Source organism: Zootoca vivipara, chromosome 6, assembly GCF_965207765.1.
Source record: "Zootoca vivipara chromosome 6, rZooViv2.hap1.1, whole genome shotgun sequence".
In the NCBI taxonomy this organism is placed as follows: Eukaryota; Metazoa; Chordata; class Lepidosauria; order Squamata; family Lacertidae; genus Zootoca; species Zootoca vivipara.
Window position 1 is genome coordinate 49885286 of NC_142589.1, and position 24095 is coordinate 49909380.

Below are 24095 nucleotides of genomic sequence, written 5' to 3' on the forward strand. Positions count from 1 at the left end.
ACAGCATTATATTAGTTTAAACTTAATTAGCATGACATTATGCACAGAGGTTTTGGCTGGAGCTTGGCCAGCTGCCACTCATGGGTGACCTGTTATGCATGTAGCAGAGAGATGTTGGCACTCACTGTGGATGCAGGAATAGAAAGCAAAGTGCCCTAATCTTTTCCCTTGTGGTGTTTGTTTTTTAGGGAAACTGAGGCCAATCCCTGTGTGATGCAGCTGATTTGAGGAACATGCTTTTTTAAAAGGAGTTTCAGAAACCATGAATACTTTTTAAAGAGACTACTCATTTCCTGCCCACCTCAGAGGCTAATGGACACTGATTTAGGAGACACAAAGAAAGAGAAGCCACAGCAAAAAGGGTGGTGCCATCTGCCAGCCCTTGAATTGCGAAGGGTCTCTCCATCAGACACACTGCCATCCTGAGAGAAGGTGACATGCCAGCCCCCTGTTGTACCTCATCCGTTGCTGGCAATGGATGGACTTGGGCTTGGATGCAACTGGACTTCAGGAGACAATTCATCTGCCTATTTGACATGAGGTGAATTTTACTATGTTTTTAAAGGGAGAATGGAGGTCCTAGACCCATTCCCATCCTTTTGGCCCTCTGCATTGATTTTTTAATTTAATAAACTCTTTGCACCAAGATGTGGCTTCCAAGCACCATGTGTTTCTACTTTTTATAAAACAAACAACTCAGCAGTCTTCCTTGTAACAGGAAAGCAATAGTGGAAGCAAAATTCAGCTGGACTAGGGCAGAGCTTAACCTGCAACACTAGTACTCACTTCACACATTGAGTAGTTGGCTAGGCCAGAGCAGCTATGAGAAAGCCATGTATTGACAGGGACTAAAGGCATTTCCTCTGAATTTCATCTTTCCTCCCCCATACTCCAGGTGATTAGAAATCCTCTAATGAACTCTGCAGAAGGGATCATTGTCCCTGTAACATACAGAATTACTTATTTGCTCCTATTTGTTTTTATTATTGTATTTAAGGATATATCTGTTTATTTTAAGTCCTCATCACTTTTGCCTGTGTTCCTTCTGTTTTCTCTCATTGTGTTTTGTTTTGTTTTTTGAAGTCCAAAGTATGCATTTCTCTGCAAATTTAAGTGTTATGAGGTGATCTATGGTCTGCCTTTCTTAAAAAAGGGGGGGGGAACACCTTGGACCTCCATGGATTCCACCCATGATGTGTACTAGGTGAATTCACTCTGGAATATATACATCAGAATCCTTGAGTATCCCTAGTTTTCTCACTTTCAAATAATAAACTTTCTTCAAACGTAAGCTCACAGCACTCAACAATTCAATACAGTGCTAGTGCCAAGCACTTTATAAAATTAAATGAAATGCAGTCATGCCATCAGGCGTATAAAATTAAAAAGACGAAACACACAAATGAAGTAGCGTTCAAGGAGATCAGACTAAAATGGCAAATTGTAAACTGGCATTTACTAAGGGTGTTCATGAGCCAAAAGATTCAATTTGGATATGTATCTGTTGCTTTGCTCATCAGCCCAATCTGTTCTGAGTCAATCTGCTGCAACTTAATTCAGATTCAGATCATTTTTAACAAAGCTGTTTCCTCCCATTTGCTATCATAAACAGCTATAACATTTTCCTTTTGACACAAGTGCCTGAAATTTCCCTCTGGGGTGGATTTAGTTTACAAATTGGAGTTAACTTGGTCATTAGCGGACATCCAACACCAGAGGGCATTCACCCCCACTGTACTTGGCTCCACAAACCAGGAGAAAAACCTCTGGGTATGTCTGTGGGCTGCTGGGGTGAACAGAGCTGGAGCTACCCCCCTTCCTCTCTGCTTTTTCCTAGGTTACTTTAGGGGCCAAAGGTCACTTTCATTTTAAAGAACAAAAGGGCATAATATATAAAGTAAAGCATTTTAAGACTTTCATTTTGTGGGAGTTAGAATATGAATCTGTAACCTTAACAAAATTATGAGCCATGGAAGGGGAAAGACACAAAACTACCGTTTTTCAAAATAAAGTTACAAACGTTTTAATGAAATTAATCATAACTTATCAGTTTATGAATAGCAGACTGCAGCGTATTAACAAGAGATGAAGGGGAAAGAGCAGGCCATTCCTCAGTATCGAGCCTTTCCGCCATGGAACAAAACAAGAGGGGGCAGCAGTGGGGGGGCTCAACTCTCCAGCCCAAGAGACTAAGTTGCACACGCAAGTGGTCCAGCCCCACCCACTCCTGCCTCAAGCCCCACCACAGTGAGACTGGAAAGTTGGTCCCAAACACTGCTGGTTGCCAGGGTCTAGAGATGCGGTCCATGGTTGGATTCTAACACAGCATTCCCATTTGCTGCCCCCCGCCCCTGCCCAAGGCAGCTATGTACACAGAAAGGCGGGGGGCTGTGCCACAGCAGGACAGTCTGGTTTGCAATGTAGCCTGTAAGGCACTGAACATGGAGCACCCAACCCATCAGCCCCCCTCCCTTACCTCCTGGAGGACTGTGGAGAGATGGACACCAAACAAAACTACCCAACGTGGCTGGAGTGAGAGGCCATGGAGGGAAGACGAGCCTCGGGCGGTATGTGTGGATGGATGAAGGGCACCACTGCATCACTCAAGGACAGCCATCAGGAGGTGCAGCTCACGGAAGGCACTGCCGTGGCGGCCACTGAGTCCAGATTTGTTCTTGATGATGTTGCTGATGTTTTTCAGCTGCTTGTAGCACAGGCGGCATTTGTGAAGCCTGTCAATGGAAGAGGGAGGGAGGGGATACCATGACTGAACAACATCCATCAGTATTTTATTAATATTATTTAGATGCCCTGCTCTTCTGCATTTCACAACAAGAAAAATACTGAACTGTTAAATTCTGAACATGCCCTTGAAGCAGCAGCAGCAGCTAAACAAAAGTAAAGAGTATGGTAGATAAACAAACAAAAAGATTCTTGGAAAACAGAGAAGGCACGAGCAGTCTGAACAGTGGCGTCACACCATCACAACTAGGAGAGTTTTTACAGCCCTTTACTTAATCTTTTCTAAACGCAATGATATTCATTAGTTGAATTGTCCCATAGGCTAGCTAACCTTTAGTTTAAACAACTATAGTCTTACCTTGGGGAAGTTTATCCCTGACTGCTATGTAATTTTCAATTCTTTTCAGAGCTTACAGCTCCTGTTTAGTTTTGATTATAAGGAAACCTCAGCCCCTTAACATTTTCCTTCTGAGGAAACAGATAGAGATTTTTCAGTGAAACGAGTCACTTGGCCAGCACCTCATCAAGGTTTACTTTATTTAGAGGTTACTTTGAGATATTCATGTCTTTTCTATATCCTAGTTTCTTTTGGGAAATTTAATCCTATTATGTTTCTTTGAGTAATAATTAGTTGAGTTTTAGTATTATTCACCTTATCAATATCTCGTTTCAGGGATTTATCACGGCATAGTTTTGTTTTTGTGCTAATTATACATTTCCGTGATTGTCTTTTTTGCCATTTGGGATCACACAGCAGCAACGCATACAGGCTTTACTGGCAGAAGCCAAATGAGATTTTTCCCTTCTGCCCCCACCCAGTAGATAGAGGCAGTTGTGTGGGAGGGAGCCCAGATATTTCTAGCCTAAAAGCAACAGACTGGAACTGTTCAAGATTTTGTGGGGCAAGTTTGGTTGAGCTAGCTGTGGGATTCAGGTGTGCAAGGAGGCTAAATTGGTACGGGGGAAGGTTCTGATAGGATTTGCAACATAGAAATGGAAGCAACAGTGATGCCACCCTACCTCTCTTCTCTGCTGATGTCCACCCCCACGGATGGCGGTGCAGCAAGGATGTCTGTGATCAGGGGCAGAAACCTCTGCAGGATCAACTTCAGAGAAGTGCAGCCTGTCTGGACGTAACTGACAAGAGAACAAGGAGAATCAGAATAGGACAAACGTTTTCACAACTAAACCTAAAATGCAAGAGGAGAAGCAGGTGAGGGAGGAAGGGCAGAGGCCACAGCAAAATCAACTGTCCTTCCAGTTTCTTTTGTTGTAAATATGGATGCAGGAAGGCTTTTCTGCTGGGCACCCTGCATCTGCCCAGCAGGCTGCTGTTAAAAGCGATTGATAATCACATGAACTGCTCCTCACCCAGTTCCTTCTTCAAAATGCAGCCACACTGCTGCAGGGATTTCTGAAGCACTTTTAAAAAAAACAGGGCAGAATTTATGTGTTTACATGCACTCCTGGAGGGGGTGACATAATTGTATATAAGCGTCAACACAAAGTGTACACATAGATGCTGCAACTACTCAGGTTTTGAAGTGGTTTTAATATTGGGGCAGAGGAATCACTCCCTGAAAACCACAGCTTGGTGGTTAGTAAAGCAAAGGAGGAAAAAACTCAACATTCTTAGGAAACTCCTGCTTGAACTGCAAACTTCTCTTGTTGGATGGTGGGGCAGCCTGCTTTGGGATGGGCCCTTCTCAGTGCTTATTTCTGCTGATGACATTCCCTCATGATTTAATGCTTCAAACATAACACCAAAATTGGGCAGAGGGGGAACCCTGCCCAATATAGAAGTGCACTGGGACCATGGCAACAGCAAAGTGGGCAATGGTCCCCTTCTGTTCAGCACCTGCAAAGTGAAGTTGTGATAAGCCCAAAGCTGGCTGGCCTCCTTCCCTGCTGGCCCACCTCCAGGCCTGCTCTCTGCTTGGGCAAGTCACAACCCCACTCCCTCCGAGAATAAGAAAAATGCACAAGACATTAACACACACAGGTGTGCAGCAGCTACTGCCACTTCATCAGGACCATCATCAAATGCAGGTTGACAAAACTCTCAAAAGCTGCTGGCTACAGCTAGCCAATAAAGCACTTGACTGATCAGGCACTCTTCTTACTCAAGGACGTACATTTGTCAGAAGACTCACCTTTCATATTTGCTTTGCAGAAGTTTCTCTATCTGAGGCAAGATGACTGTGCACAGATCCAGCTTCCAAAGAGACCTGGAAAGAGAATGCAGGCTCCAGAGAGATACTCCAACCCCTGCCCTGCAACAGCAAACCCCTCTGACCTGCAGAACACTCCAGAGACCTTAGCCATAGAGCAGCTGCTGGTCTTGGGCTAAATGGACCTCATTCAGGACCAAGAAGCTTCATTTGCTCACCCCAAGGCAGAAAGGAGCCAAAGGATGAGACAGTGGGTGACTCTCGGCCCAGGGAGTCCTCATGAGGGATCTGAGTCATGCCATGGCTCCAAGCTCAGCACAGGGCTAGCAGGTGCTGTGTCTGTGTGTAAGCATCAGATGGCACCACCAAGTCCCACACAAGTTTTCATGGGGCAGGACATTGGGGTTTTAAGAAATAAGGCCTGGGATCCTGTGGGTAACTGTTGGCCACAACCTCCACTCCAAGAGGTGAAGAGGCACTTGTAAGTTACCCAAGAAGGGAAGAGGATCCTGACCCACATGGCGGAAAGCATTCCCTTGAGGCAGGAAAGCAAACTGGAACTCACGCCTTCTGGTTGACGATGTTCAGAAGGTCCACCATAACGGAGAGGTCGTTGATGGCCACTGCAGAGTCCACAGATGTCTGAGAAAAGGCAAGAGAGGTGAATCAGGATCAGGGCGAGTCTCCTAGAGATAGACATCATGAAGGCAAGCCAAGTGGCGGTAAAGCAGAACGTCTTCCAAGGCTTTCAGCTACATCTATACACAGCCTTTGCCAGAGGGGATCAGCCATGCAGGTTTCAGCCCTTCCAACAGGGGAAAAGTCTCTTTATACACAGCAGGCTATAATTTGTCAAGCAAATAGGAACCGGGTCACCTGCCATGATGATGCTCTCTTAGGAAGAATTCAACCCAGGGAAGATCCTGCCTCAGAAGCTGTAAGAGCTATTTCCCACCCCGAAGCTCATCTCCAGACTAAGACGAGCACTGGCTGAGAAGTTGCCAGAACATACCAAGGCGCCCCAGGGGGCAGCCAGCAGACCTCTTGAGATGGAGCATCCCCTAAAGGTCCACCAAAAATTAGCACAATTCTTTATGTTACTTCAAGGCTCATGCAAGTGACAGGGATAATGTGACCATGGAAATGCTCCTTCTGAGTGGAAAGTAAGCAGGTAGCCTCCTCTAGTAGGAATGGCATCAAGAGAGAACGTGAATGCCTATTCTGAGTCTGTGTCACATCTTGAGTTACGGGATCTCCTTGCAGGTCATAGTCCTGCCACCCACCCCACTGCTTAAAATGGTTCTGGGCTACCTCCTTGTCAGGTAGAACAAGACTGTGTGGAGGCTCTCTCCTTCCAGCATGGGAAGGTGAGGTGCTGCTGATTACACCATAATAACCAACTTGTGGAATGTATTCCTACTGCAGATTCCCCACCCCCACTCTGAATTTCAAATATTTTGGCCAGAAGAAAGGGATGTGTTGGCTGCCCAAGGTCAGCAAGAAGAACAGGAGCCTCTTAAAAGGCACAGGGCCTGCTCCCAAAGCAGCCCCTCTCCCCAGCTGGAGCAAAAAATGCTCATTCATCATCTGCATCTCTCTTGGTCAACTGATAACAACGAAACTTCAAGCTTTTTGTATCCAAGCTGACAGTGGTTTGAGATCTGGACCTGCTAAGCCCAAAGCCCCTGGCCCAGTCCCTGGTGCTGTGCTGCTTAACAAAGGCAACAAAAAGGCCACTTGCCTTGATGTCTCCAGTGCTCCACACGGCCCTCACGGTGTCCAGGTTCTTGTGGCGGCTGGTAAGCACCACGCACATGGTCTCATGTCCCTTCCGGATTTGGGACATGGCCTCTTCATCCACAATCTCCGTCAGGTTTTGGTTGTTCACAGCCTGCAAGGACAGAAATGAAAGGGAACTGGGCACTGGTGTCTAATTTGTAATGTATTACACATTACAAATTACAAATAAACAAATTACAACAGTACAAACTTTACTTAACAGTACCTTTTTGTATAGTTTATTACAGTTTTACTTAACACAACTAGAGGCAGAAACATTACTGTTAAAAGAATGGAACATACTAGGTCTATCACTACAATTGGAAAGATGGGGGTGCTGGGCTGTGAATCCTTTTCTACTGTCTCCTTGACAATATTGCCTTTGATTTGCCTTTGATTTGCCCAGAATGGCTGGCTGGTATTTAGCATCAAATGCTTGCTGCTCTGCTTTTTGTCTTGATTCAGTCATACTATTTATTACTCAACCAAATCACTAGCCATACAATTAAATTATTTTTACCCTAGCTGAGAAATATCTAAAGTGTCTAGCCAGGGAGGGGATCTGCACCATCCATGCTCTTGCTAAAGGCAAGTTTCTTATGTCCTTTCATCTACACATTATCCCTTCTTTTGTGGACCAGTTTACCTGCGGGATTGCCTTACCCCATCTATGACCTTTTGAACACTTTGATCTGTGGAACTGGCACTGTTACAGGGGCCACAATACAAAATTGCTACTTTAGTGCAGCAGCACCCACACTTTGGAACTCCCTGCCTATTGACATAAAGCAGGCACCTTCACTGTCCCCTTTTTGACACCTGCTAAAAACATTTTTGCTTAGATAAGCCTTTCCAAGCAGGTAGAAGCTATCATGTGTTTTAATCTGGTTTTATCTTGTTGATTTTAATTTTTGAATATTTTAAATACCTGATTTAATTGGGTTTTTAAATGGCAATCTGATTGTTTTATTATTTTTGTAAACCACTTTGAGATTTTATTACAATCAAGCAGTATATAAATGATGTGAAATAAATTAAAAACAAGGCAGCAAATCATTTTCATGTTTGGGGGCATCTGGATTATGAAAACAGGTTGCTTCCTCAACTGCATACTGGTGGAGCGCATTTCAGATTCTCACAGCAAGCAAGACTTGACATTTTCCCTGAGGGCCTTTATGACTGCAGCACTTTACAACACAAAGTGCCAATTTCTCCCCCTTCCCAGCTCAAATTATTGTGGCAGACGACCCTTGTGATTCTCTGATCCCAGGTACTACTCTCCAAGAGAATGCAACCTGCTTAGCTTGGCATGACAAAGCTAGGAGGACTAAATTTCTTTTTCCTGAAGCTATTCAACGGATTCAAAAGTCTGCCTCTGCAAAGGTCACAAAGAAACACTGGACCTGTGTGTCATGTATTCTTTACACAAATCACTGCTCTGTGGAGCTTGTCCAGAAGTATCCTGACAGTGTCTCTTTCCTCTCCTTTGCAGAGCCCTCCAATTTCCACCATTCTTGCATCTCCCTAAGACTAGGGACTCAGCTATATTCATAAAGATAAAGCGCTTTATATGCATTATAATACTGTAACACCAGATGGCACTGTGGAGTCCCGTCTTTCACCAATGAGATTTCCTTGTACTGTATGAAGTTTACAACGCGTTTAACTGAATCGCTCCTTTGATGTGCCTAGATCTAGCCTAGGTCTTTCTTCAGTAATGTACAGCTTCCTTCAGAGACTGTGAGGCTTGTTGTTTCTTTTAAAAGCCAAAAATACACACTATTTCTGAAGCAGCCAAAGAGCAGGGTGAGCAGGACAGGCAAATCACTAGACTTTCCTCCCTGCCCAGGTGACAGCCACTTGTCGTTCCCAATCCCTCTTCTACAGAAGAAACTTACTGGCAAAAAGTCAGAGGCCTTCAGCCCGATAGGCTCATTCCTGGCTGCAGGGATCACAGATGGCTCAACCTTGGTCTTGGGGGTCGAGGATGCTATTGGCGACCTCTGAATTGGGTCAGGCTGCTGTGGGAAGTGGAGATGGAGTCAGGGCAGACACACCTGGGCTGTAAGCTTCGATACCATATTTGCAACCACCTGGCTATACTGAGCACCACGTACTGAGCACCACCACTGATCCTCTATGGCATGTTAACAAAGGACTTGATGCATTCTTCCTTCGTTTTCTAAGCAGAGCCACTAGAGCAGGCATCCCCAAACTCGGCCCTCCAGATGTTTTGGGACTACAATTCCCATCATCCCTGACCACTGGTCCTGTTAGCTAGGGATGATGGGAGTTTTAGTCCCAAAACATCTGGAGGGCCGGGTTTGGGGATGCCTGCACTAGAGGCTATTGGCAACTTCTGAGTGGCCAGCTCCAAGGCACCTGGAGCACTTCAAATGAAGTTAAGGATCAGGGGCAAGATAAGGATCTGCTCAGGGAATCCCTGGGTCTCATCTTGCCCCCCCTCCACATTTGGCTGTAAGAAAGAAGCTTGCAGGGAATTCCAACCACCAGAACAAAGATCTGCAGGGGAAAGCCTTTCAAAACCACTTAGAGGTTTGGGCAATTGAGTGGTTTGTAATATTTTTATATAAAACAAATGAGAATAATAATAAAAAATCCCCCACTGAGCCCAGCCTTTCCCAATCTGGAGCCCTCCAGATGTGTTGGACTACAACTGCTTTACAAATAATGGGAGTAGTAGTCCAATGCACCTGGAGGTTGGCAATGGCTGGTCTGGACTGCCTTGCTTAGAACACAGAGTGACAGGCCACTGCCTCTTTTTCATGCTTCTAGAACAGGGTTTCCCAAACGTGGGCTTCCAGCTGTTTTTGGACTACATTTTTCATCATCCCTGACCATTGGTCCTGCAGGCTAGGGACAATGGGAGTTGTAATCCCAAAACAGCTGGAGACCCAAGTTTGGGAAATCCTGGGATAGAGGCACCATCATTACTGGAGCCAGGGTGGAGGGAGGCAGGAAGAGGAGAGGGTGCACCAATGGATGCAAGGCACTTACATTCTCTTGGCTTGGCAACGGAGTCGGAATATCTGCCACTTGACTGAGCCTTGAGGCTTCTTTGGCAACCATGGGCTCTAGAGGGAAGAAAAACTATGTTTTCTTACTATAAAGACTGCATAAATAGTGGCAGCAGGCGAGAGCTCTGCCCTGCAAGACCCTGGGCTCTATGGCCCTGGGCTCAAAGGCTCCTGCCACTCCCACCCAAGACAGTCCATGGCTGTTTTGCACCAAGGGCCGACACACTGCCCTTTGGAGGCAAACCTGAAGAATCCAAACTTGAGAAAAATATAACTCATAACTACCCCCAGCAATGTAGACATTGTAAATGTCCATGTGAAGCCAGCAATAAATACAGTAGATGTACAGTGGTACCTCAGTTTAAGTACATAATTGGTTGCGGGGAGCGCCTCTTCTGCGCGTGTGCGACGCGCCGATACATCGCTTCTGCGCATGTGCGTGCTGCATAGATCACGTCTGCGCACCCACGCGCCGCGGAACCCAGAGGTAAACACTTCCGGGTCCGCGGAGTACTCAAACCAAGAGTACTCAAACCACAGTGGACTTAAACCGAAGTATGATTGTATGGAGATCTTCTCTGGTTCTTTCTCAATACAGTGGTACCTCAGGTTACAGGCGCTTCAGGTTACAGACTCCACTAACCCAAAAATAGTACCACAGGTTAAGAACTTTGCTTCAGGTTAAGAACAGAAATCGTGCGGCGGCGGCACAGCGGCAGGCCCCATTAGCTAAAGTGGTACCTCAGGATAAGAACAGTTTTGGGTTAATAACGGACCTCCAGAACGAATTAAGTTCTTAACCCAAGGTACCATTGTACATGAAAAATAAATTCCAGCTCACCATCCTCTGGAGGTGCAGGAAAAGGTTCGCTCTTGTTGGGTGGAGTTCGAGCTGAAAATAAATAAATAAATAAATAAATAAATAAATAAAGGGCCCAATCTTGCACTCCATTTAAGTTACATAAGAAATTAGAGGATCCTGTGGTGTCACCTTCATGAGTCTACAGCTTGTTTCCACTATGGCACTAACACTTCTGCGTTACAGGTAAAGGGATTAATAAATATTTATCCGTCTGAGGAAGAAGTGGGTGCAGTTATGCCTCTTCACTCCTTCCCACATTTCTTTTCAAGAGACAGGAACAACCATTCCATGTGCTAAAGATGCATCCTGGGAATATTGGGTGGGATTCAGACCAAGCTAGTTGAATTTAGGTTCCACTGAAATCAATGGGGCAAGTTAATAATGACTTCAATGTGACTTATGTTCAGCTAGTTAAGCCTGGCTCCAAGTCACAGTGTTTTAGTGTGGGCTTTATTGGCTGGTGGGGGGAGGGGCAGTGTGAGTTATATATTCAGATGTAAATTTTCACTGTGGACTGCCTTCAGATGTATTTGTACAAAGGATGGCGTGCAAATATTTTAACAAACACATGTTGCAAACTTAGATGCTAGTACTCTACTTCTAAATGACTGACCATGTCAGCACACAATACGGTATTCAGTAGCATGTTGTGAAGCTAAGATGGCCTCTTGAAAGTCTTTGGAGGCAACAGTAAATTAAAAGAACTGTGGGAGACTCACATGCTTGTTAACAACTGCCACACAAAGATCTAATATTACAAAATGGGGAAAACAGCACAAGACACCTTGGTTTGCTTTGTGGCATCACACAAATCACGTCAGCAGCACTCACTTATGGGATTCTTTGGCTGGAAGATCTCATTGTAGTCTTCTGGGTTCTGGATCTCCGCTGTGGATTCCTTATCTTCCCTGTCGTCCTCACTGCTTGGACTGCGCCTCTCGCTCTCTGAGTTGTGTTTCATTCTGTCATTAAACCAGAGAAATAAGAATACCAGAAAAGCCCTGAAGCCAATGGGAGCTAATAAATAAAATAATAATAATAATAATAATAATAATAATAATAATAATAATAATACCCCACCCATCTGGCTGGGTTTCCCCAGCCACTCTAGGAGGCTTCCACTACATACAAAAATGTCAAACATTAAAAACTAGCCAATACAAATCTGCTTTCATTCAGGTGTCTTCTAAAAGTTGTGTAGTTCTTTATCTCCTTGACATCTGATGGGAGGGCATTCCACACAGTGGGTGCCACTACCGAGAAGGCCCTCTGCCTGGTGAGGGAACTGCCAGAAGACCCTTGGAGGAGGACCTCAGTGTCCAGGCTGAACGATGGAGGTGGAGATGCTCCTTCAGCTATATCTGAAGCCCAGCATCCTAATTCCCCCTGAATGGCCAACTGGACCCGGCCAACAAGCAGGACCCGAGAGCAAGAGCAGCCCTCTCCCCTCTTAGGATTCCCAGCAACAGGTATTCAGAGGCATTCTGCCGCCAACAACATTGCCACTGTGGCTAGTAGCCATTGATGGCTTTATCTTCCATGAATTTGGCTAATCCTCTTCTAAAGCCATGCACACAAAAAATAGGCAAACAAGTTTTTCTCAGAAAAATCCCCCAGAACCTATGGAGGGGACCACACAGAAACCATTAAGAACATCCCTTTGCTTTCAGTTTCCATCTCTAAATCCTTTGGCATACAGGGGCTGCCACCTCATGCCCTCTAAGAGAAGTCTTCCTTCCTTGCCTTTGGGGTTTGCTGCATGTTGTCGTTGGCCTGTCATAGATGCGTCGAAGGGAAGAGCCCGCAGGCAAGGGCTGAGTGAGAGGCTTGTCATCCCGAATCAGTCCACGGGTGCCAGGCCCACATTTTGTGACTCGGCTGAGGTCCACCACAAAGGAAGAGACTGTGCTTTGTGTGAAAGAAACACCAATCTGTGAAGAACAGAAAAGAAGTCATGTTCTGTGCAAGTCAACTTTACATCACGTTTTCAGCCAAAGTGCTCTGGGAAGTCAACAAGAACCCACCTTGGCAACCATGTGAGGGGAACGGGAAGTAAACTCAAAATGAAAACTACCAGAAGAGAGGAAGAGGAGGAGGAGACTCGGGGGTCCATTTGCAAGAGTCAGGGGCCAAGTGTGCACTAGGAATGGCCCTGCCATGCTACTGCTAGTGTCAGAAGCACAACTTGTGGCATGTCCACTTGTTGCACCCATTAGCAGAGCAGGAAACACAAGTCCCTTCCTGCCCCTTCAGTCACTCACCAGTTGATTGTTACAGATAGACAAATCAGCCACCTTGCCCCAATTCACCAAGACCACATCAAAACAGCGCTCAGGCTCCCAGCCATACACTCTCAGGGTATCGTGGCAGCCAGCATACAAGCAGCAGCCATCAGGGTTAAACATCACACACCTGAAGGGGAGAGGGGGAAAGTGAATGTGCAGGTCATCCAGACACTGGTGCAAAACAAGGTGTGTCATTGATATTCTAAGTCAGTAGATGGTCGCAATCTCTGCTAGCCTTTAACTGCATGCATTCCTTGCTTCAGCCGCTTGGCCAAACCAGAGCTTGGAACTGCAAGAGCATTAAGAGTCTGGGATCCCCATAGCAAAGTCACACAAAGCAAGAACATGCCCTCATGCCTCTTGACACAAACCACTGCCCAAGTCCCAGGTACCTGACAGGAGTGGCCTCCTCTTCAATGCAGCTCACCACCTGGAACTTCTCCAAGTCCCAGAACCTGACTGTTCTGCAAGACAGGGGGTGAAAAAACACCTATGTGATCGAGAGCATCTGCAGCCACTCTCCTAGGCCAAAGCAAGCAATAAAAATAAGGATGGAGCACAAGAAACAAACAGGTGCAGGTCGGTGTCTGGGATTCCAGGCAACAAACAGAGCACTCAGTTACTCTCCTCTGTGCCCAGCAGAGAAACCAAGTGGGCTGCCAGAGGAGGGAAGCCCCCATGTCTGTAGCTTGGGGGAAGAGGACAGAACTCTCTGTTCCTCTTTTGACAGCCCCCAGCATGCTAGGAAAAATTTGCTGGCTAGTAGCTTTAACTGGGCTAACACACAAGGTTGCTCTAGCCACAACCAGCCAATAGATCTGTGATAATGATGGCAACCTCATCAGAAACTTCTCAGATGTTCTTAAAATCACATGGCAGGACCTAAGAGCAAAGGTGTCCAGAGGCTAGGGCACTTTGGGATTTAAAAGGAAAACACAGCACTCTGAAGTGCCCAGAAACCAACTGGTAACCAGGGCAGCTCTGTAACAACCACTCTCTAAGGTCACTCCCAGCTGCTGTGTTCTAAACCAAATAGTTTCTGAGCTATGTAAAACACTTTCCTGTGATGATAGAGACCAATTTTTTTATCTTACGCAAGATGGTGCAGCAAATATATCTGGTGCAGCTGGGAAAAGGCACAGCTGCGGCAGTAGTGTTGGGTCAAATATCACCCCTGAGCAGCAAACCTGTTCCTTCAGAAGGGGCAGCAAGGCCATTCAGACAGATTTTACATCTACTCTCAACTCAACAGGCCCACTGTTCATCTACACCTCCATCTGAACCTGCTTCAGTTCATCCAGCCCATTTATCCAGCATCATTTCAGAGACTCTATAGCAGGCATCCCCAAACTGGGGCCCTCCAGATGTTTTGGCCTACAACTCCCATGATCCCTAGCTAACAGGACTAGTGGCTGGGGAAGATGGGGATTGTAGTCCAAAACATCTGGAGGACTGAAGTTTGGGGATGCCTGCTCTTTAGTCTCACCAAGGTTCAAGGAAGAAGAGAAAGAAGATTCAGAGCCATCAGCATATACCAAACACCAAAATCTAGCATGATGACATCTACCAAAAGATTCAGGTAGGTAGCTGTGTTGGTCTGACGCAGTGTGTATGTGTATGTATGTGCGTATATATATAGAAGTGTGCAGTCACACGAAAGATCAGACCAAGAACCAACTTAGCTGGTCTCTAAGGTGCTACTGGACAATATTTTTTATTTCTTTTATATTTATCTACCAAAAACTTTGTCATAATTCAAACAACATGAAAGACTGAATTTTGGGCAAAGCATGGGCAATCTTATGATCTTGTTCTAGGTTCCAGAAGAGGATAATGAAGAGGCCAGAAGGGCCTCCCTAGACAAGAAATTCCAAAGGTAAGCTGTTTCAATCATCACCAACAACTATTCCAATACCACAAATGAAAATATAAGTATCTGCAGCAAACAATTGCAAGTTGCAGATGAGCCACATCACATGCTATTGTCCCCCGCTTATTTCCCAGTAAGGTTTTACCTGTCAGAGCTACCAGAGGCCAACAGGTATTCATTGGGATGGAATTCTACAACGTTGACAGGCCCTGTGTGTCCTGTGAACTCGAACATGATCTTCCCAGCAGCCAGGTCCCACAACTAGATAGAGAAAGAACCTTAAAGCCTTGATGTTGCCCAACCCCATTCCTGATTGTTTGGCACAAAAGAGCACCTCTTGGTGTGGCAAGCAGTCAAAACTGCCACAAGAAGGAAGGTGAATGCCAAAGGGGTCTGGCAAAATCAGGCCAGTACCTTCACTGTGTGATCATCTGCAGACGACGCCAGCCATTTGCCATCAGGGCTGAATCGGAGACAGCGGACTGCTTGAGTATGGCCCTGTAAAGGCAAAACAGACCCAGTTCATTCCTAGCAGAGCTTGGCACTCCCAGGTTAAAATAATGGGTCACACACAGGAAACATGAAGGCTGAGCATGTCTCACAACAGCTGTCATGTTATGAAATTATTATATAGCAAGAGAGAAAATACAATCCCTTTGACTGCCTTTGCCAACCTGGTGCCCTCCAGATGTGTTGGACTGCAACTCCCATCAGCCCCAGCCAGCATGCAAAACATCTGAAGGGCACCAGGTTGGTGAAAGCTACATTTAGGCATAGCCACTTTGCCCAAGATACAGCTTCAAACACTGTAAATATCACTTTCTAGTAAGGAAGGAAAATGAGATTGGATAGGGAAGAGCTTAATGAGTTCCCAAGTACTTGGGCTCCTTTAGGAGGGAGGAGAGCCTTTCTCAATTGCTGTGAGGGGCAGCTGGCATGTCAGAGACCAGCTGAGGGCTCCATCAACAGTGAAAGGAAATCATGAACTTCGGAGGATAGGAGTTGAGCACAGAAAAGGGGTTTCCCTGGAAACGAGTCAGAGGGAGCTAGAAAGACAGAAGGAGGAGAGGTTGTACTTTGGGAAGAGGTGCAGGGGGTGCTATAGTTCAGTGAGCGAGTGCATGCTTTCTAAATGGAGCACCCTATTTTAAAAATAATGCAAGGTGGATGTGAAGGTCAGTACCAAAGTACAAAAGAGATGAGAATGTATTAACTTGCAAGATTAATGGCATCAAGACACTCTGGACACCTTCAAGAAGCAGTACCCAATGGACCCCTCTCCCCACTGGCCCTTCCTTTGGCTGGGTGGGGCCTGAGGGCTGGCAGGCAAAGTAACTGGATTATCCAGCGAAAAAATGTAGACCCTGTTTATGTAATAGATGCTGGGAATTTTGTAAACTGCCCAGAACCTGTGGATGGGATTGCCTCAATGAGCTCTCCAAACTGAAACACTGTAGCAACTGGACATGGAAGAACTGCTAAAAGCAGAAGGAGATTTGAGGGGTGTCCTGCGGACAACATAATATGCTTTCCTTCTTACCTTGTACCTGAAGACGCAGCCCTTTCTTCTCACGTCCCAAAGCTGCATGAAGGAAATGGACAAAAGCTTTACAATGGCAACTTGGAAGTGTCTTGAAGATCGTCCAAAGCACCGGTCTCCAATTAAAAAAGTCCTGGGGTTGAGGGACATGTTCTAAAAGTATGCAACTATTTGAATTTCAAAAACAGGATGTCAGCTGAAGTGCAGAATAAACACAAATGAGGCCTTGGGTGCACTATCAGTTCTTAGTTAAAGGGCTGGGAAGAGCTCTGCCTACACCACTGGAAAACGGCTTCTGGTCCATGAGAATATTGCTGGGCTGCATGAACAGCTACTCTGACTAAATACAAAACACCTCCTTACATCCACTGATATCCAGTCCTTTGGGGATCCTGCTGTTCTGAAATACACATGCAGGGAGTGAGGGAGACTCAAAAGTCTTACCTTAATGTTGGTGTCCATGGATCCTGAAGCTACAAAGCCTCCAAAAGGATGGAAGTCTAGGCTGCAGATATTTGCTTTGTGGCCCATTAATGTACGGAGAACTGGATGGGAAAGGGAGGGAGGGGAATTGAGATGCAAGCATGATCTAAGAAGATGCCGGATTGATACAGTTTTTCAGTTCAAATCAGACTTGCTATTTCAACGGTTCAGTAAAATTCTTTTTTTAAAAAAAATAATCTGGTTTAGAATGAAATCAGAATTTCATACAAGTGTTTTAACGTTTCCCTGTACAGTCTCTTAAAATAGAAATCACAAGCATCTACCAAACACATCAAATTAAACCTGCTTTTCTATTAAAGTAATGGAGGAAAGATTGTTGACTGCTGAGGTTAAGCACCGTAAACATAACACAAATGGATAAATATTATTGGGGGAAATTATAAAGATCTGAGCGCCAACAAATCAGCTCTTCTTATTCATGGGACTGGCACCTGAACAGTACCAACACCATTGAAGGAAGATGTGCCCCTGTAGTTTTCAAAGTTGAGCACATTGTCCTTCCTTGTGTGCTTGAGCTCTCTTTCTCTCTCTCTGTTCTTCGCAAAGTAAGGGGCTGCTGGGCAACCTGAAAAATTGGCTCTGAACCTACTTTTGGCAGCTTCCAGATCCCAGATCCGAATGGAGCCTGACTGGGACCCCGCAACAATCAGCTCTTCATTCGTATTAATCTTCACACTCTCCACGGGTGTGGTGTGACCCGTTAGACTCTGGGCGAAATGAAAAAGAAGCAGTGAATCATCTGAAGGTGGCCCACTCCACAGGAAGACATGCAACAACAAGGACAGCTAAAATGTTTACAATCATCACACCACAAGTAGCGAAATGATTACTGTAGGTGAAAGCCATGTTCAAAGCCACGGACAGACACAAGCTTCAGTACTCATAGAATCATAGAGTTGGAAGAGACCACAAGGGCCATCCAGTCCAACCCCTTGCCGAGCAGGAAACACCATCAAAGCATTCTTGACATATGCCTGTCAAGCCTCTGCTTAAAGACCTCCAAAGAAGGAGACTCCACCACACTCCTTGGTAGCAAATTCCACTGCCGAACAGCTCTTACTGTCAGGAAGTTCTTCCTAATGTTTAGGTGGAATTTTATTTCTTGTAGTTTGAATCCATTGCTCCGTGTCCGCTTCTCTGGAGCAACAGAAAACAACCTTTCTCCCTCCTCTATAAGACATCCTTTTATATATTTGAACATGGCTATCATATCATCCCTTAACCTTCTCTTCTCCAGGCTAAACATCCCAGCTCCCTAAGCCGTTCCTCATAAGGTATCGTTTCCAGGCCTTTGACCATTTTGGTTGCCCTCTTCTGGACACGTTCCAGCTTGTCAGTATCCTTCTTTAACTGTGGTGCCCAGAACTGGACACAGTACTCCAGGTGAGGTCTGACCAGAGCAGAATACAGTGGTACTATTACTTCCCTTGGTCTAGATGCTATACTCCTATTGATGCAGCCCAGAATTGCATTGGCTTTTTTAGCTGCTGCATCACACTGCTGACTCATGTCAAGTTGTGGTCTACCAAGACTCCTAGATCCTTTTCACATGTACTGCTCTCAAGCCAGGTGTCACCCATCCTGTATTTGTGCCTTTCTTTCTTTTTGCCCAAGTGTAGTACTTTACATTTCTCCTTGTTAAAATTCATCTTGTTTGCTTTGGGCCCAGTTGTCTAACCTGTTAAGGTCATTTTGAAGTGTGATCCTGTCCTCTGGGGTATTAGCCACCCCTCCTAATTTGGTGTCATCTGCAAACTTGCTCAGGATGACCTCAAGCCCATCATCCATTGATAAAAATGGATCCATTGATAAAAATGTTGAATAAGACTGGGCCCAAGACAGAACCCTGTGGCACCCCACTAGTCACTACTCTCCAGGATGAGAAGGAGCCATTGATGAGCACCCTTTGGGTTCGGTCATGTCAGCCAGTTACAAATCCACTGAATGGATTTGTAAAAAAAATAAGTCTGACATGACTTATTTTTCAGAAACCCATGCTGACTTTTAGTGATCACAGCGTTTCTTTCTAGGTGCTCACAGACCGTTTGCTTAATGATCTGCTCTAGAATCTTTCCTGGTATTGATGTCAGGCTGACTGGGCGGTAATTGTTTGGGTCCTCTCTTTCCCCCTTTTTGAAAATAGGGACAACATTTGCCCTCCTCCAGTCTGCTGGAACTTCGCCTGTTCTCCAGGAATTTTCAAAGATTATTGCCAGTGGTTCTGAAATCACATCTGCCAGTTCTTTTAATACTCTTGGATGTAGTTCATCTGGCCCTGGAGACTTGAATACATCTAAACTAGCCAAGTATTCTTGTACTACCTCCTTACTTATTCTGGGCTGTGTTTCCCCTGCTGAATGATCGGCTCCATATTCTTCAGGTCGGGCATTGTTTTCTTTTTTGGAGAAGACTGAGGCAAAGAAGGCGTTGAGGAGTTCTGCCCTTTCTCTATCCCCTGTTCGCATTTCACCATCTTCTCCTCTAAGTGACCCCACTGTTTCCTTGTTCCTCCTTTTGCTACGGACATACTCCACCAAGAGCAGAAATTTGATTCCTCCCTATGTTCATCAGAGGCCCTCCTTCAAGTGTCTCTTTCTCACACACGTCACCTGGTGCCAAACTGGACTTCCTCTGTACACCCAGTGAAGACTTCTTCATGTTACAGAAACTGGTCATTAATTGACTAATAAAATCCAGCAGAATATACACTCAGAAGTACTTCCCCCACAGAGCTTAGTTGCAACAGTGGGAATCCCCATGCCCCATTGCAGGAGGGTTGAAGCAAAGGCCAAGAGCCATATAGAGCTTGGCCACCACATTAAGTGCTCCTTAAAGGTGCACTAAGCACATCACCCAGAAATGCAGGTTTATGGCTAGACGTCTACCAACACAAAAGTAAATTCCACTGAGTTCAGCAACTTACTCCTAGATATGTGTTTAATGAATTGCAGCTCCATCAGCTAGCATGAAATGAAGCTGCATCACAAACTTCCCACAAACTATGCAGTAGTACAAAGAACATCATGCTCTGTACTGCAACAGTCGAAATGCCCACACTAGGTTCAATTCTGTAGCACTAGTAAGTTACTGTACAAAAAACGAGGGTGGGGGGTGGAAGAGGAGAGAAATGCCCTTTTGAAAAAGTGCAGGGGTTGGATAGGAAGAAAAATCATTCAAAAGAAAAACTATTTCAAACTGGCCATTGCTGTGGAAAGGAATACCACTGCAGCTTTTTGGCCCTTCCAAGTCAAATGATTACAGACATACTGGAATCTACAGCCATAGCTCCCAAGGCAGCCACTCATACAAGTCTCAATAGCTCAACTTAGCTCCTCATAGGTCAAAATACAGGGGGCAAGGTGGTGGTGGAGCAAATATCTCCGGATCTGCATGAAAAACAAAGGAAGGACACTTGACTGAAACCCTGCTAATGTCAGATCATGTACAGTGTACAGTGGTACCTCGGGTTACAGACACTTCAGGTTACAGACTCCACTGACCCAGAAATAGTACCTTGGGTTAAGAACTTTGCTTCAGGATGAGAACAGAAATCGTGCGGCGGCTGCAGCAGGAGGTCCTATTACCTAAAGTGCCACCTCAGGTTAAGAACAGTTTTAGGTTAAGAACAGTTTCAGGTTAAGAACGGACCTCCAGAATGAAAAGTTCTTAACCCAAGGTACCACTGTACTTCCTGGTTTTTGAAGAGATCAGAATGTCATCTTTAGGCCTGGACGATGTATTGATACATCACCCAGGACTGTTTTGAGGGCCAGAGTGTGATGGCGCCTTTACCTGGTGGTATATCGCAGTGCCTGCTGCAAGGAACAATCCGCGGGGCGCCAGAGTCAACACAGCTCATTCTTCCCTCAGCACTTTGGCCTTAACTGCACTGTACTTTGGCTCACTTGGGTGTATTTAGCCAAATTACTGAAAGCACAGATGAAAATAAACCTCCCTTCTCATGTTTGATCCTGTATAGAGAAAGGAGGGTGGCTAAAGCTAATGCCAGAAGTTGCTCCCTGACTCACATTGCCCACAAGCAAAGAGAAATTAGCCAATCCTTACCATAATGCAGTTCGGCTTGTTAATTGACCAGATATTAACTCGACAATCATCTCCACCAGTTGCAAGGAGCCGACCTGAGCTTTTGCCCAACACAAGTGAAGAAACATTGCTGCTGTGAGCAGTGATTTCCTCTATACAAAAAAAAGCAAACACAGACATGAGCCCATTTTATCACCACATCTCCCCCATTACAGCCCCACACAAAAATCAATACATTTAAACTTACTGATGAGTTATACGTGAACAGGTAAACATATCTGGTATGTATGGATTTTTTAAATATAATTCCACAAGACACCAAGTCATCAGCTAAGCAGCTAGACCAGGTACCTGACTCCAAGTCTGATGCTAGTGATCAGCGGAACACTGAAACCCAAGCTGTCAAGCAGGAGTGGAAGACAAAATTGCAGGCACTGACCACATCCCATTTATAAACGCAGAAGAGTGGACTTCACTTACGCAGCTTCCAAGCGGTCTTGGTGGCAACTGCAGCTGCCATTGCAGTGATTCTCACACGGCTACAGAAAGCAGTCTTCTTTTCTCTCCCAAAGCTCTGTTTTCATCAGCATGTGTGGGGCTCAACCCCCCAGATACAAGGTTCAAGCTTCTAAACTGTCCTGCAGCAGTCAAGGCGATGACACTTTTATTTTTAAAATATAAAGATGTCTCCTAGGCTTATTCAATAGCCTATTTCTTCCAGAATGCAAGCAAAATTCCAGGAAGCAGTCGTTAAAATTACCTAGGAAGAAAGTGTTTGCTTAAGCCAGTTCAGCTAACACAGCAGCAAAACAAACTACATTAAAATAGAGCTTAGCAGGTTTCTTCATTTATCATTTTTATAACAATAACTTAGAACAGGTACAGTTGTACCTTGGAAGTTGAACGGAATCTGTTCGACTTCCAAAACGTTCGGAAACCAAGAAGCTCCTGCAGCCAATCAGAACCCGCGGAACCCACGTCGGATGCAAACCTCATGTCCGGGTTTGCGGCATTTGGGAGCCAAAACGTTTGACTCACAAGAAGTTTGACTTCCAAGGTAAGACTGTATTTCCAGAATTGGGCTGCATACAGTATTAGTCCTCCTCAGAGTATACTCATTGAAATTGATGAACATGACTAAGTTAGGTACATTAATTGTACTGGATATACTCCAAGTAGTACTTGGCTGGCTACAACCCAATTCTGTTTTTAAACATGGAATGTAAGTGATCAGGAACTCCTACTTTTCTGTGTATCTTCCAATAACAATAAAAGGTACTTTTGTCATTACACCAATGAGCAATAGAGCAGACTTTGACAAGTTGGTGTTATCCAGAAGCTTTGGGATACAACTAGCATAACTATTGGGAGTAGTGCAGATCCTGAAAGCAGGATTCCTAAAACTGACAGGTGGCCTTCAAAAATACACTTTGTTCACAGCCTGCCTCCAGGAGGGAGTTAATTCTTGTCTGCATGCTCCACTCCTCAATTTACTGTCATATTTTCACCCACACATGTAATTTCTAGATTGAGGATTAAGACCCCATTGTACAGAACTGGTGAACTGGCTCTGTTACAGGTGGCATAGAATACTTATTCCACATTGGTAAGAAATCAATATTTTAGTGTGGTAGGGCCCACACTTTGACATCAGGCAGTTGCCTTCACAGTACTGTTTTTGGCACCTGCTAATAACATGTCAGTTTAAACAAGCCTTCCCACGTAAGATGCTGACACGCATTTTAATAATTTTTTCTGCTTATTGTCAAACTTAAGTACTTTTCGATGTTTTAAAATAGTTGTTTTTTTACCTCTGTTGACTAATAATTGCAAGCTTTATTCTTTTTGTAGAACACTTTGAGCTTTTGCTTTTATAATCAAGCAGCACATAAATTTCACGAAACCAATAAATACATGTGTGCTGCATCCCTACAGGTGTTAGGCAGGATGGAGTTTTTATGGGTGACGTAGGAGAGGTGATCTCAGCAGCTTCTCAGAAGAGCCCCGTTAACTGGATCAGGCCAAAGGCCTATTTAAGACCCAGAAACCAGATCTCCCCCCACCCCCACAAAGCAGGGCACGAGGGCAGTAGCCCTCTCCCAGTCAGTACCTCCCAGCACCGGTGCTTAGAGCAAGTGACTCGAATCCGTGGTAGCCACCCGAGCTTGTGAACATTCCCACTCCCATTCAGCCCCGAGGAAACCCCTTCTCTTAGCTTAGGCCAACCAACGCTTCCCGGGGAGAGGAAGATCCCACCCATCCACTTCATGCGGTGCCCAGAGGAGAAGCAGCCCTCTCCCCTCCCACGAGACCTGGCCGAGACCCCCGAGGCACAAAGCGCCGGACAGGCGAGCACCTGCTCGGGGGAGGTAAAGTAAACAGGCCGACCCGGCCCCGGGTGGCAGCCCGAAGGCCTTCCCGGGCCAGTCGCCGCTCCAGGGAGGTTTCGGGTGGGGGATGCTGCGGCTACCCACGGCCTACCCTGATGTGAGGCCCGTCTCGGCCGGCCTTGCTTGCCTCCTACCCGCACGCTCCTCCGTCTGAACGGCTCTCAGCGCTATCTGCCTCCAGCACCCGCTCCCATCCCCCACCCTGATTGGCTGCCGCTTGACAACCGGAGCCCAGGCAACTCACCTCGATTTGCCCCCGCCCACCTTTCGTGCTCCTGACCAATCGCGTCCTCCCCTCGAGCCTTCCGGCTCGCCAATCAGCCCGAAGCCCGCCTTCCCAACACAACCAAGGCCCCGCCGTCGTAATTTGTTTTCGGTGCCCGCCTCCACCGGCCCGACTGGCCAATTGCTACGAAGGCTTCGAAGAACGGCGGGGGAGAGGGAGGGAGTTCCTCTGATACGTATAGACCGAGGGAAGGATGTAGAGTCGCGCGCTCCCGAGTTAACTTGAGATTTTTCGTTGCAGGCTTTGCTAGTCGGAGAAGGCGCGTCTGTGCTGCGAGTGAGCGCCGATTTGGGAAGAGAGTGGCGAGCAGGCCCCTTAATTAGCACGGTCTTTGCTGCAGCCTGACATGATGGAAATTCACAAAATTATACGTAGCGCGGAGAAAGTGGAGAAAGAAAAGTTTTCCTTCCTCTTCCGTAACGCTAGAACTCGATTGGCACACTCTTCTCTTTCATATGCACACATAAATTCCTTCACTGTAGTCTAACCCATTTAACTGGTCAGAATTTTAAGAACTCGGAAGCTTTTTCGTCACAACGTGATATTGACTACTCTACTTTAATCATCTACGTTCGTGTGCAGGA

General features: G+C 45.7%; 2 protein-coding genes across 30 annotated transcripts in view; one reads left to right on the forward strand and one right to left on the reverse strand.

Moving 5' to 3' along the window:
- Positions 1-7745, forward strand: part of KIFC3 (kinesin family member C3) — a 49322-nt gene extending 41577 nt beyond the window's left edge. For 22 of the 23 annotated variants that reach the window (XM_088672106.1, XM_035118667.3, XM_035118660.3 and 19 more), the window contains one exon: positions 189-646. In XM_088672106.1, the coding sequence (XP_088528232.1) occupies positions 189-214 (26 nt within the window). In that variant the 3' untranslated portion in view covers positions 215-646. Of the gene's footprint in view, positions 1-188; positions 647-4915 lie in introns of those variants that run through there. The other variant, XR_015950559.1, reaches the window with a different exon arrangement.
- Positions 1998-24095, reverse strand: KATNB1 (katanin regulatory subunit B1). Of its 7 annotated transcripts, none has more exons than XM_088672120.1 (20): positions 23470-24095; positions 21316-21595; positions 20857-20987; positions 17381-17498; positions 16732-16832; positions 16288-16329; positions 15162-15245; positions 14893-15008; positions 13270-13341; positions 12854-13004; positions 12336-12523; positions 11424-11554; positions 10572-10622; positions 9711-9787; positions 8591-8710; positions 6655-6804; positions 5479-5555; positions 4896-4970; positions 3763-3879; positions 1998-2732 (listed from the first exon to the last, which is right to left on the reverse strand). In XM_088672120.1, the coding sequence occupies exons 2-20, from the start codon at positions 21353-21355 to the stop codon at positions 2600-2602; spliced, it is 1974 nt and encodes a 657-aa protein (XP_088528246.1). In that variant the 5' UTR covers positions 21356-21595; positions 23470-24095; the 3' UTR covers positions 1998-2599. The 7 variants fall into 7 exon arrangements, with proteins under 7 accessions (XP_088528246.1, XP_034974563.1, XP_088528244.1 ...); XM_035118672.3 differs by having other exon boundaries at positions 8591-8713; XM_088672118.1 differs by lacking the exon at positions 23470-24095 and adding an exon at positions 23360-23451 and having other exon boundaries at positions 8591-8713.